This window comes from Penaeus chinensis, chromosome 21 (genome assembly GCF_019202785.1).
Source record: "Penaeus chinensis breed Huanghai No. 1 chromosome 21, ASM1920278v2, whole genome shotgun sequence".
NCBI classification, from domain to species: Eukaryota; Metazoa; Arthropoda; class Malacostraca; order Decapoda; family Penaeidae; genus Penaeus; species Penaeus chinensis.
The window spans coordinates 7,558,372-7,573,371 of record NC_061839.1 but is presented as its reverse complement, the minus strand read 5'-3'; the positions used below and the strand labels follow the sequence as shown (position 1 = coordinate 7,573,371).

General features: G+C 40.4%; 1 protein-coding gene across 4 annotated transcripts in view; it reads left to right on the top strand.

The window, feature by feature from the left end:
- Positions 1 to 4,354, top strand: part of LOC125036314 (Ca(2+)/calmodulin-responsive adenylate cyclase-like) — a 63,477-nt gene extending 59,123 nt beyond the window's left edge. For all 4 annotated transcript variants that reach the window (XM_047628801.1, XM_047628800.1, XM_047628802.1 and 1 more), the window contains 3 exons: positions 1,159 to 1,480; positions 1,875 to 2,046; positions 2,636 to 4,354. In XM_047628801.1, the coding sequence (XP_047484757.1) occupies positions 1,159 to 1,480; positions 1,875 to 2,046; positions 2,636 to 2,970 (829 nt within the window). In that variant the 3' untranslated portion in view covers positions 2,971 to 4,354. The remainder of the gene's footprint in view (positions 1 to 1,158; positions 1,481 to 1,874; positions 2,047 to 2,635) is intronic.
- The last annotated feature ends 10,646 nt before the right edge of the window (positions 4,355 to 15,000 follow it).

Here is a 15,000-nt window from a genome sequence, read left to right as displayed (position 1 = left end):
ATATATATTTATATACATATATATTTATATATATATATATATATATATATATATATATTTATATTTATATATATTTATATTTATATTTATATTTATATTTATATTTATAGCTTGAGCTGCTTCTAGGTGGGTTTGACAATAAAATAATGAACACCTTGCAATGATATGTATTGAAAAGCATAGCCAGGATTTCAGGGAAAAGGGTTGGGCTCCAGGTCATTTTAAAGACCAATGCTTTGTAACACATCGCATTTAGTCTTGATCATGATCCAATTGTTACATAGGGATAGTATATAAATCATTGGGAACCTATTCATCTTTAAAGAAAGAATCACAAAATAGATCATAAAAGGGGCTGAGTAATCCCTTTGGCCCCACCACCCTGGCAATGCCACTGCATGTATTGCTTATATTAGAGTATCAGAATTATGATACATTGAAAGAAATTAGATTATTTTTAAAAGTGAGATTGAACAATATATATATATTTTTACTTGAGTGTTAATGGTTTCGTGAAAATTTTATATGAAAGTGAAGATATGCTACTTTCCATGAAAAGTAAATAAATGAATAGACTTTTAAGCCAGCTTCCCTTAGACTAAAGTAAATAATAGTAAGAAAAAAAAAAACATGATAAATTGACTGTTGAGTAAAAGTGATATGCTGCAATGCAAGTTAGGTTACAACACCATAAGAATTTCATTGTGTGATGGGGACGTAGAAGAAAAAGAGGTAAGATTTGTAGAAGAGAAGTAATGTGTGTAATTTGTGCATGCTGGTTTGGTCACATCATAATACTAACATCAATAATCCATAGGTATGTAACTAATGCAGTGATGGTGTTAATAAGCTTAATAGATTTTTATATGATTTATTTTTTTTGTCTGAGAATAATATATAATATAGTTTTACTATACATTTGGTTAATAGTTATGTTGCTATATTTGTTGATTTATTTATTTAGCTTTCTAAACAATATAAGACTGGTAATATTCATGCATAATTAATACATCTTCATTAACTGTAAAATATAAGGCATTGTATTACCAGTCGACTAAATCACACCAAAATCAAGTGACAGCTGCTAACACAGTAGTGGGCTGAGTCACGGGGTGTGGGAGGCTAACCAGAGGGTGTTGTGTTGTTGTCATTGAGCAGAGTCACAGCTGGATGTGGACACAGTGAGTATGAGAACATGGAATCAGATGTTCCCGATCTCTCAACCGATGATGAAGGGTTGAATAATATCAGAGTTGAAGGCCAAGAGATGAAAAATGAAGCGATGGGAGGCAGGCGAAGCGACGGATGGAAAGAGGGAAGGTACGAGAGCCACAGTTTAGGACGAGGGCCTTCCAAGGGAGCTGAACATCCAACAGATGATGAGGATGATATAAGATCGTTTGAAGAGGAAGAGAGAAGGATGGCTCAAGAACTTCAAGCTGCAGAAATGGCAGAAGCTACCAAATCTTCAGTAACACAAGTAATATTTTTAATTGTTCAGAGATAATATTCACACAAAATGTTTTGAGATAAATGTCCCTTGCTGAGTATAAATACTGACCTAAAATGAATTTCCAATGCAGCATTGTAATGTTTGTTTGTAATGTATTTTCTTTGAACAGTTTAATTTCCTAAATGCATCTTTTATTAATAATGTATTGACAGATATTCCATAAAATAAAAATGTATTACTACTCCACACAGCCTAAGACAGCAACAGTAGCAACCTTAGTCTTTTTTTATTGATATATTTACAGGAAGAGACAATACATTAATTAATATTTAGCTCAATGCATCCATGCATTTTATTAATAATGGCAAAACATTGTTGCTTTATGTTTTCTCTCTATTAGAAAAAAAAAATGTGTTCACAGAGTGGTGGTATTGGTGATGGTGGTGAGACAAGTCAGTCCGAGTGGAGTGAGGATGACGATGGTGCTGCATCTGAACCACTGTTAGATCAAGAGAGTACAGGCTATACCACAGATGATCCAGCATTAGAGCAAGTCTCCATGATGAATGATGCTGGTCTAACAGATGCTGAGGGTAAGTCTTGATAATATTCCTCTAAAAAAAAGAAAAAGAAAAGTATATGAATTACAAAGTGTTGAAATGATATTCTAACCCAGTGTTGCCAGGAAAATGCTGTACTTATTTTAGACATTTTTGTGAAATATTTACTTTGCCACAGAGGAGTCAAATGGTAGACCTTGTGGCCTTACCTGATTTTACCTTTCCTTGAATTTGCGGGATATTTTACTACTTACTACTACTACTACTACTACTACTACTACTACTACTACTACTACTACTACTACTACTACTACTACTACTACTACTACTACTATTATATAAGATGACATAAAATATTTTCGAAAATCAAGGAAAAGGGTAAACAAGTGAGATAAGTAGTACTCAGAATTGGCTCATTCGTGACTTAGTACAAGTGTTGTGCAAGTAAGCTCACAGTTAGCATGGCATGTACATACATGCCATGCCCATTGCTTTTGGGAGATCACTGAAATGTAATTTTAACTCTTACATGGATTGGATCATAACAAATATATTTGTGTCATTTAAAATTTTTGTGTGAATTAATTATGAAATATTTATATGCTGATAATATTGTTTTCAGGTGCCTTGAGTGATGTGAACTCCATTTACAATGATCCACACCAATACGATGGAGATATGGATGACACAAGCATGTCCTCACGAGCATCATCAAGAATATTTGATTCAGATGCAATTATATCCTTTGACCAGATCAATGCCTACTATGAATCTGAATATGACAACTATCGTCCAAGTGGTATTACCTCAGATGGTTTTGATACAGAGCCACTCTCTGATGTAGATTTAGATGGAATAGATGGAATAAATCTCCAGAACATAAGATCAATGTCAGAGAGCATTACAAGAAATTTTGGACAGCCCCGAAGTGAAACTGATGTTGATAGTGATGTATGATATTGGGTGAAATCCTTAATGGAAGACTATTGTATTGAAACTACTGTATAAAAGCTTGCACAAAAATGCCATGATTCAGTTAACCAAGAAGGAACTGATACATTTGTATCATTACAGACTATAATATGTCATCAGACTATGTGTGACAATAGAAAATACATAGGTTGACTAGCATTGGTTGATTGTCAACATTAAAGGGTGGATATCTATTTGGACAGATAGGAAGATTAAGAATGACAAGCACAAGCACAAGAACAGTTTTTCTAAAAAAAATAAAATAAAAAAAGACTTGTGATAGTGCTATCCTCTTCTTTTTTCCCCCTAAGAGAAATATTATAAAAGAAAAACATTGGCATACCTTGCACAATTCTCATGACACTCCTAAGCAGGTGAAGGAATTGGGCAGAGCAGTTTTGTATCAAGTGTTATTCATAGATTTGATGCTGATAGTGACTGGTTAGGGATATGACGATCTAGAAAAGTGTTATCCATTAATGCTTGGTAATTTATTACATGTTTAATGTTTCAAGTTATAATAGTGTGTCAGCCAGAGACTGAGGTTGTTAGAGTGTATGTTAATTTGTGAAAACATATGTGTTTTAGATGCCTGTAAGCTTCTGTTTATAGAGGGATGATGAATAAATTTGTTTCAAGATGTCATGTCCTAATACTGGCAATACAATAGAGGGCAATCAAATAGGACTAGCAGTATCGCAGTATGATTAACTTTCTATTTTTTACATAAATTTGGCTGTGTCTGTATATATACCATTCTTTTTTTGTGATTCCTGACACTGCTGTTTTCTGAATATTACATTATTCATGTATTTACCTTTTGTTCCAATATAATTTCTAGACTATAAGTAAAATATGTGTATGTGTGTGTATATATGTAAATGTATTTTGGTTAAACATACTAAAACCATAAACATTAAATTATTTGAAGTATACCTAGAAAATGTAAATGGTAGTCTTGATGAATATGGCTTTTAAATCAAGGTATTTGTAAGGAAATATATATATTGATAATTATCCAAATGCATATGATAGAAATTCAGAGAAATGTAATAAATAAATCAGGATAAAAGCTCTAAACTCATTGATGTTAGTGTTGAGTGTTATTTTAATTTTATTTAAAATTATAATGGATCTTATAGAATGCTCAGTACTTTCTTGATAAAACCAAAAAATTTAAAGGCTTTTATTACCACAGATGTCATTTGCTATAGCAGATAGTTCTATTGGAAATGCCCATTGTATGTTTTCATTTTCCAACACATGAGCTAAAAGCTCTGTGTAGAATAATGATTCTAAATTATCATCTTGTCATTGATTTATAACAGAAAATGAATTTGTATATTTTCATCCAAGAAATTGTCTGACATTCCTTTTTTCATTGCTCCTCGTTTTCCTTTCTTATTTCTTAAGTCTTTTCCTCTCTCATCTTGCAGGTTTGGATACTTCAGTGCTTGAAAGTCTGTTTCCCATGAAAAAAAAAAAAAAACAGGCTCTGTAGATACTAAGTCAAATGAAGGATCGATAAATAATTTTTAATACTAATCTGCCATCAGCCTCTTGTACTGCAACAAAAGCAAACCAATATTATTCCAGTGAAACAGCAGACATGAGCAACAGTAAAATAAAAATAAAATTATTGCATTGATATAAAAACAAAATAAAAATGGGAATTCTCAGGCATTCCAGTTGACTGAGCTGAGACCTTCAGAACAGGCACTACAACTGGGTAACTGTTACTGATGTAATTGGCTTTACTGACCCTAACAAACTGTCCTTTGCTATTTATCATTTCTACTTTCAATACCTCATACCATTATCTAAAAATGCCAAGCAGTATGCACTTTAAATATTAATAGCCCTTATACACATCTTTCTTCCACCGAATGTTGATACAATGAAGGACTTAGCAACACTGAAATAACAATTTAGGTAAAAAGCTTAATATAATCTGCAATATACAAATAATATTAAGTAGGACACAATATTTTAAGCTTCTATTGAGTTTTATACAGATGATCCAATATACTAATATTTTTTTATTCTGCTTCAAGCTCTCACCTCTGTTATTAGTAATCATTATCAACCTGATATGAGCTAGGGTATTATATTCTTTAAATGCGTAATACAAAAGCTGAGATGAATACTGTAAATATATGACAAAGGGTTGATTATTTTTCAGCATGTGTATCACTTCAATTAACTCCTTTGATTATGGGTAAAATGGTTTTATCAACCTGGGCAGAAGTTACAGTATAAAATTCTGGTTACTCAAAAAATGCCTTGTGAAAACAATATTCTCAAGGGCATACAAAACTCCTATAAATTATGTGCAAAAAATAAGGAAAACAGGATATTTTTGCTTGTCCTATCATGCTCCTCAGAAAAAAAGAGGAGTCTCTATGGTAGTCAGAAAAGAGTGAAGCCCAAACCAAAAAATATGATGGTTAGGAATAATAGCTAACCTAAAACTTAGGTTTCAACAAACTCAAAATATGTCATACAAAGAATTGCAGATAATTTAATGTATAATATTGATATGTTATCACATAAAAACACATATCTATTTTGTAAATCACACATACAAAAAACACACACACCAGTAAGAGAGACAGAGACAAACAGAGACAGAGGGGTTAAGGTTAGGTTAAAGGTTTAATTCGATTCCATTTGTTACAATGGATATTCTTGGTGTGACATAGTGTCTGTTTTATTTTGCTTCTAAGTTATCTCCTGTGTACAAGGAATGGCCAGGGTTCCCATCCACTGGCTGTGAGGGATTTGAACGCAGGTTAGCAAGATTGCTAGACGAGATGGCTACCATTGCACCACATAGCACACAAAATGAAAGAGAGACAGAGAGGGTGCTATGATATTGAATTGATATGTTATCACATAAAAACACAGACCTATTTTGTAAATCACACATACAAAAACACGTACACATCAGTAAGAGAGACAGAGACAGAGAGAGACAGTGGCAGCGGGAGAGGGAGGGGGGGGGGAGGGAGGGAGAAGAGAGAGAAGAGAGAGAAGAGAGAGAAGAGAGAGAAGAGAGAGAAGAGAGAAGAGAGAGAGAGAGAGAGAGAGAGAGAGAGAGAGAGAGAGAGAGAGAGAGAGAGAGAGAGAGAGAGAGAGAGAGAGAGAGAGAGAGAGAGAGAGAGAGAGAGAGAGAGAGAGAGAGAGAGAGAGAGAGAGAGAGAGAGAGAGAGAGAGAGAAGAGAGAGAAGAGAGAGAAGGATACTTCTCTCCACAAGATGATATTTTCACCAACTGCAGCACAAACCGGGTTTAATTTTCAGAGTACGCAGTCCCTTGGACTGGAGATCCTTGGAGAGAGTTGAGGGATGATGATGTATAGCAGGACATGTTTCACTACCGATGTAGTATCTCAGGCTGCTTGGCATTTCTCAACCATCCTTCTAGTGGTGAAGTTGAGTATTACCAACTGCTAGGCAGCCCATCAGTGAAAGTCCTCACTAAGCCCTCAATATCTCCGATGTCATGGGAATAATCACGGGCGCCCTGTATCACAGCCATTTCAAGGACTTGATAAAAGTCCAATGGCGCCATGCAGGCCTGAGCCAGCATCTTAAACACAATGGTGAGATGTGCTGGCGCCTCTGAAGTGTGCCCACTGTGTCCCTCCCTCAAAGAGTAGCTGTAGTAGTACCATTTAGGCATATATCTGTGACCGGCCAGTATATGCTGGCGATCCATGCAGGAGTCTAACCATAAAATACAGGTATCTCGTCTCAGTCACTGGGGAAAGAGGTGATGAGCAGTAGCACCAGCAAACGGGTAGGTGTGAGAATGACTGCAGATGTGACGGTGAAGATGTACCAGACATAGGGCTCTGGTAGCTGGAGACTTGAAAGTGCTGCTACAATGGTGCGGTGTGAATGCAAAGGTTTGGTGGCAGAGGCACCACCCTGGCCAAACACATTCTGCTGGGGCACCTGTATGTGTTGGGTGGAGCTAACTTCTGCTTTCAACTATGCTATGGAGAATAATGCACAATGTAATTGTGCTGAAGTACTTTCTAATTAAGCCAGCACCCCAGGGCCAGGGTACTCAAAACTACCCGTCCCTTAAGGTGGAGGACGTTGTAACCGTCTTACTACATCGTACCTTCCGATCTCCTTACTAAACCCATACTCAAAAAAAGTTTTACAATGTAGCAAGCACATTGTAAGGCCCGTGTTTACATTGTAAGTTAATTCCATCGACTACCAAGGAAGGACGGAAGCAACTGTCTCCTCAAGTGATATTTCCAAAGATTCAACCAAGTGTTGTAAAATAAATGAACTGTGATGAATTTTCCTGAATAACTCAAATTTCAATCGTACAAGCTCTATGCTAAGAGAAAATGATAATACGAACTAGCAATCGTCTTCAGGCAAAAAATGAAATTTTAATATACATTTCCTATAATTCTAACAATGTGTTCATGAAGTCTCACATTTGACGTATTGTTATATACATTTCTTTCGGAAGCATCATGAAAAAAATATAATTTCAAAGTAAATTTGTGTAAACATTCATATGGAGTTACTAATCACCGGAATAATTATTATAGAAAGCGTTGTTTAGTTGGATATTTGGCATCAAAGAAGTAAAACAAATTTATGGTGGATATTTGGCATCAAAGATATTATAGTAAAACAAATCGAAGAAATCTGTGATATTGCAGTAAATGCTTATCCTTTTCATCGAGAGAAACCAAGGATGCCTTATAATAGTTTCTTTCATGCTGCAATTCTTGGTCATGTTGTTGTTTGTCGTCTGTCAATTCAATTTACATGTAGATATTTGATTCAAGATAACGATTAAGTATGAAAAACAAAGAAAATGAGAGGCAGGGGAACAAGGTGTCCAGCGGTATAGATTGTATGTCAGATGGAGGTGGTCAATCCAACGTTACCACATGGAAAGGGGTGTATAGGCTGGCGAAGACATCTTGAGGAGCTCATGGATGACATTTCATAAAATCACATACCCCACAAACTCACACACTCGAAGTAGTCACAGCTAGTACAAGCATCAGTACGTGCAGACAAAGGTGACAGTACAGTATCCAACAAGATCACTGACATATAACACATTAAATACAGCCATTATGGATGATGGGGTAGTGGCGAGCTTTCTAAACAATTTTTATGTTACTTTACTGGAAATCCAGTGATTTCAACAATTCTGAGCATTGACCCTTGTGCAAATGAATCGTTGAGGAAATCCGAGAGCCATGTACATTGATATTCTTGAACTGATACTCCCGACTGCAGAGGAGGGAATGAAATATATCGGAAAAATTATGGGGTAAGACATACTGAAATAGAATGAGTACAAAACAAAATGCGAAAAACACTTGCGACATACTATGGACACGCCCGCCATCTTTGAAAATCTATGGGGCGACGCATCAGCTATCTGAAAACTCTACTGGAATTCAATTAATATGTAAAATCTATAGCCATGCGCCACCGAAAGCCCCTAGTTTGGATTCCCTGTCGTTGAACAAAACGTCCTAACCCATGTTCCAACCTAACCTAACACTGGTATTTTATGTATAAAATACACTCTTGCCATATATTCCCCGTCTTATTTGCCAAATAAAGTGAAAAAAAAGGAATAAAAACGAGCCAAGGTTTACATAAAAAAAAAAAAAAAAAAAGGAAATATAAAAACCCGAGCCAAGAATCGTTCACAGCAGATTCTCAAGCACAATTTAAAACAAAATCTGTCAAAATATATCCCCTCTGACACATCACTCTAGCCATGTTTAGCCAATTGCCGTTTCCCTAGCCTACTGCCGTGTTTCCTTAGCCGACTGCCGCGTTTCCCTAGCCGAATGCCGCGTTTCCCTAGCCGACTGCCGCGTTTCCCTTGCCGACTGCCGCATTTCCCTAGCCTACTGCCGCATTTCCCTAGCCTACTGCCGCATTTCCCTAGCCTACTGCCGCGTTTCCCTAGCCTACTGCCGCATTTCCCTAGCCGACTGCCGCGTTTCCCTAGCCGACTGCCGCATTTCCCTAGCCTACTGCCGCGTTTCCCTAGCCTACTGCCGCATTTCCCTAGCCGACTGCCGCGTTTCCCTAGCCTACTGCCGCATTTCCCTAGCCTACTGCCGCGTTTCCCTAGCCTACTGCCGCATTTCCCTAGCCGACTGCCGCGTTTCCCTAGCCTACTGCCGCATTTCCCTAGCCTACTGCCGCGTTTCCCTAGCCTACTGCCGCATTTCCCTAGCCGACTGTCGCGTTTCCCTAGCCGACTGCCGCATTTCCCTAGCCGACTGCCGCGTTTCCCTAGCCTACTGCCGCATTTCCCTAGCCTACTGCCGCGTTTCCCTAGCCTACTGCCGCATTTCCCTAGCCGACTGCCGCGTTTCCCTAGCCGACTGCCGCATTTCCCTAGCCGACTGCCGCGTTTCCCTAGCCGACTGCCGCGTTTCCCTAGCCGACTGCCGCGTTTCCCTAGCCGACTGCCGCGTTTCCCTAGCCGACTGCCGCGTTTCCCTCGCCGACTGCCGCGTTTCCTTAGCCGACTGCCGCGTTTCCCTAGCCGACAGCCGCGTTTCCCTAGCCGACTGCCGTGTTTCCCTAGCCTACTGCCGCGTTTCCCTAGCCTACTGCCGCATTTCCCTAGCCGACTGCCGCGTTTCCCTAGACGACTGCCGCGTTTCCCTCGCCGACTGCCGCGTTTCCCTAGCCTACTGCCGCATTTCCCTAGCCGACTGCCGCGTTTCCCTAGCCGACTGCCGCGTTTCCCTAGCCGACTGCCGCGTTTCCCTAGCCGACTGCCGCGTTTCCCTAGCCGACTGCCGCGTTTCCCTAGCCGACTGCCGCGTTTCCCTTGCCGACTGCCGCGTTTCCCTAGCCGACTGCCGCGTTTCCCTAGCCGACTGCCGCGTTTCCCTTGCCGACTGCCGCGTTTCCCTTGCCGACTGCCGCGTTTCCCTAGCCGACTGCCGCGTTTCCCTAGCCGACTGCCGCGTTTCCCTAGCCGATTGCCGCGTTCCCCTAGCCGACCGCCGCGTTTCCCTAGCCGACCGCCGCGTTTCCCTAGCCTACCGCCGCGTTTCCCTAACCGACTGCCGCGTTTCCCAAGCCGACTGCCGCGTTTCCCTAGCCGACCGCCGCGTTTCCCTAACCGACTGCCGCGTTTCCCAAGCCGACCGCCGCGTTTCCCTAGCCGACCGCCGCGTTTCCCTAACTGACTGCCGCGTTTCCCAAGCCGACTGCCGCGTTTCCCTAGCCGACTGCCGCGTTTCCCTAGCCGACTGCCGCGTTTCCCTAGCCGACTACAGGCCGATTCAGACTATACGGTTCGTCTCCGTACGGTTCCGTTCCGTTTGCGTTCCGTCAAAATGTTGCTGTGTTCACACCATACATCTAGGATGCGGTCAGTCAGCGTGCGGCTGTTGCTCCGGCATGGTGTCAAGAAAATGTTGTGTGCAGGAGCTCACTGCAATTGCTCTTCTTTTAGATGAAGACGAGGAGGATAGAGTTAAAGCTAAGAAGAGATTATGGGTACACGAGTGCCAAAGGAAAAGAAAGTCAGAGGGTGAATTTTGGACTCTGTACAAAGAATTAGACGACGATGAAACGAAGTTTTATCAGTATTTCAGAATGACTAAATCCAAGTTCAACTATTTGCTTCAGAAAGTTAACGAGGATTTGATCAAGAGCAACACCTGCCTTCGGGAGGCTATTTCACCGAGGGAGAGGTTAGCTGTTTGCTTGAGGTTAGTGGCATACTCAATTTGTTTGTAAATTAGTTTATTACACAAATCACCATGAAAACTATCAGAACACATAGCCTCAAAAAAGTTATTCCTTTCAAACTTTCATACAAAAAGTTTTCACAGACTGAAGGTAAGTCGCGTCCTCTCCCCTCTGTAACCGCAACGTGACTGATACGTAACGGGTGTTCACACTTGCGGCTGGAACGCGGAACGTTTCCGTTACGTATACGTTCCGTCCGTCAAAGATTTCTTCCAGACGTATCCCATACGTACGAACGGAAGCCGTACGGAAGACGGACGGAGACGGAACGTATGGAGTGAACAGCTTCATTTGATTTCAGTGTAACAATAATTAACGAACGGAAGCCGTACGGAAACGAAACGTATCTGAACCGTATAGTCTGAATCGGCCTTACCGCGTTTCCCTTGCCGACAGCCGCGTTTCCCTAGCCGACTGCCGCGTTTCCCTAGCCGACTGCCGCGTTTCCCTAGCCGACTGCCGCTTTTCCCTAGCCGACTGCCGCGTTTCCCTAACCGACTGCCGCGTTTCCCTAACCGACTGCCGCGTTTCCCTTGCCGACTGCCGCGTTTCCCTTGCCGATTACCGCGTTTCCCTAGCCGACTACCGCGTTTCCCTAGCCGACTGACGCGTTTCCCTAGCCGACTGCCACGTTTCCCTAGCCGACTGCCGCGTTTCCCTAGCCGACTGCCGCGTTTCCCTAGCCGACCGCCGCGTTTCCCTAACCGACCGCCGCGTTTCCCTTGCCGACCGCCGCGTTTCCCTAGCCGACCGCCGCGTTTCCCTAGCCGACCGCCGCGTTTCCCTAGCCGACCGCCGCGTTTCCCTAGCCGACCGCCGCGTTTCCCTAGCCGATCGCCGTGTTTCACTAGCCGATGCCTGTACTTCCCTAGCAGGGAGCCGTAAAAAACACCCATAGCCCTCTACATAACGCAGCTAACTGTATAGATTCACTTCCCGAATTTGCTTTCGTCTATTTCCATTAACTGACCAGCATCACTTACTTTTTTCGCTTTTTTTATGATCAAAGTTTGTCTCTAACGAGTTCATTAGAAGAATGGTTTCTTCAATAAAGATTAACGAAATACAAACTTGTTTCACAATGTCCAGGCGACTTCTATCAAATAAGTGTTTTTAAAAATCGACCTTTGAAACTGACATCTGACACGACTGTTGTTTATTTTGCATGATTTGTCACATCTGAAAAGTATTTTCTCTAAATCGGTTCGGCAGTTTGCCCCACACTCTTCACTAAACCATGCTCTTTGCATGGTTTAATACTGTTAGCCCTAGTTGAAAATGACAAGCTGTCAAAGTGAGCATCTACTTAGTTTACGCGCGAGAAGTATGAAATTAAATAATTGTAAAAGAAGAAAAAAAGTTAAACACAGACATTAACTGATGAAACACGATCCCGAACCCCAGCCAACAATCTTGGGGAACCGGGTGTTGGGGGGGGGGGGGGGGTGAATATCGAGGAGATCGCTAATGAACGGCAATAACAAAGTTCCATGAAGTGGAAAATAATAAAAACCCGAGCCAAGAATCGTAATTTAAATGCTAAAGAACGTAGAAAAATGAGAAACCCGAGCCAAGAATCGTAATTCAAATGACAAAGAAAGTAGAAAAATGAAAAACCCGGGCCAAGAATCGTAATTTAAATAATAAAGAAAGTAGAAAAATCGTTCGCAGTTGATCCGAATCGGCGTAACGGGCTCGAACGAACAAACAAGCATATTCTAAACGCACGATTTACAAGACCGATCGCCTCCCGATCGCCTTTTTTCCCTAACCGACCCGGGACCCGCTTCCGATCGCCCTACTTGCCTAGCTGGGGGCCGTGAAAGCCAAAATACCTCCCTAACCCGGACCCCCACCCAATCCCCGCATTTCCCTATCGGAGGCTCCGCCCCCAGACCCCCTCTAGATCTCTATTTTTCAACAGCAGGGGGAGCCGCCTCGAACCCCCTCTCGAACACTAGCTTTACCGTAATCATTTTACATACCTTAGTGTGGAGGGTACAGGCGAGCTACGGCAAGGGGGAATTTGTGGAGACATTTGTTAGACTCGGGGATATTCATCTGAAACATCGCCCGAGCTAAGTACCCCACAAAGTGATATTTCCTCCTACCGTAGCGGGGAACTTTCGCTTTCGCCTCTCGCTACTTCCGCTCGATGGTGTTAGTATGAGCGGCTGTCACCGGGTCAACGAAATTTACTGAGTGATTAACACCCCCTGCCCTTCTATTGCGCGGCCAACGTTACATTTGCGCTTGCCGAATTTACTTTCATCAATTTCCACTATTTTATTAATGCCACCTATTTTTCTCATAGGTGTTTCTGAGACAACAATAAACACACACTTCTCTACAAAAGCTAGCCCAGTCACATATAGTTTTTAGTTCATCTGTCACTAGTTCATAAGAAAAATAATTTCTTAAATACAAGTTAACGAAAAAGAGATTCGTTTCGATGTCTATGTGACTTTTATCAAACCATGTGTGTTTGAAGATAGACCTTTGAAACATCTGAATAGTTTTTTTTCTGTATATCTGTTCGGCAGTCTGCCACACACTTTGCACACTCAATTGTATTTAGTAAAAGACCATGTTCTCTACAATAGCGAATTACTTCCTCAGTTTCACCTGATTTTTTTTTTTTTTTTTTTTTTTTTTTTTTTTTTTTTTGGTAAAACGCACCAAAGCCACTATCACAGTCTTGACAGTCTTGACACCGGTTAGTCATACTTGAAACTGACCGGCTGTCAAGTGTCCATCCTTAGTTTACGCGCGCGAAGTATGAAATAAAATAATTAAAAAAGAAAAAAAAAAGAAAAAAAAAAACAGGCCTAAACTGATAATGAAACAGACAAAAATATTTTCAATAACATCTGAAGTTTATATAAGTAAAAATATTAAGATTAGATATGTATGAGATGTACATGAAAAGCTAAAATAGTGGAATACACGATTCGTCGTGACGTCATGTGACGTAGGTGCGCAGTGGCCGAGCAGTTGCGCGAGAACTTAGTAAACATTGGGTCACGTGTCACGTCAACACCGAGTGGACTTACCCGCAGCGCGACATTCAACGCGATACATTTTCGTTGTTTAACTGGAATCGGTGGGCTTCTGCAAATTAATTTTGAAATCGGTCAATGTAGTTTTTTATTGCCTACAACGCTATGATCTTAGATTTTCTCCAAGTCGGTGCGGTCCTTTTGTATACTTTAACCAGAAATATTAAGATACGTATAAGACATACATGAAAAGCTAAAAGAAAAGAGTGCAATACCTGATTTGTGGTGACTTCATATGATGCAGATGTGCAGTAGCTGAAAAGTAGGTGTGAAAATTGCGCGAGAATTGAGTAAACATTAGGCCCATTAGATACCTCTCGCACGACAGGAATTGAGTAGGCGGTAAACATCGAGCTGCAAGATGCATTTCTCCTAACTCAGGTATTTAAATGCATATCCGTACTCATACATTGCGTATTTATATCAGAATACAACCCATCACATGATGTAAAACAAAATATCTATATCATTATATTCCAAAATACTGCGTACCAGACGAAAAACTAAATTATACAGAATAGGCCTTTATAGTAGCGAAACTGCAGCCCAACGTGTAGGACTTTTCAACGCCTCCGAGATCCAACCTCTTCCTTTTCTAGTCCCCTCGGACCAATAGCGTCAATGATCAATATATTTCTTTAAATGGAACCATTTGTGGTACGGCAGAAATAATAAGGACAATCCGTGATCACACCATATATCTTTTTTTTCTTTCTATTTTATTACTTTTTTTCCCAAATAAATGTTACACCACAGAAACCTGATAATGTTTAAAACTAGTAACTAATATTACAATAATAAAATAACAATGAATTTAGAGTAGCATTCTTGTTTATTTGTAATTAGACGAGAGCCACATATATCATGCTTTTATGCCATACCTTAGGTGACTTCTGTTGATTTGCCAACAAAAATCCTACCACAAAGGTAATCTTAAATTAATAATCATAATTATTAGAGAGTACTACATATTGACTTTCAGCCTGGGCAGAAAAAATGACAAGGAACCAATCACGAATAAATCATTAGAAAGTGTTATGTGGTTGCTGTTTTATTAAGAGATAAGGTTTACGAACTAGAAGAGAATAGGACAAAGTAAAAATATTTAGTCTATATCTTGAATAACAAAATGCTTACTTTCACAATTGTTATCATATGATGACGAAGGTAAT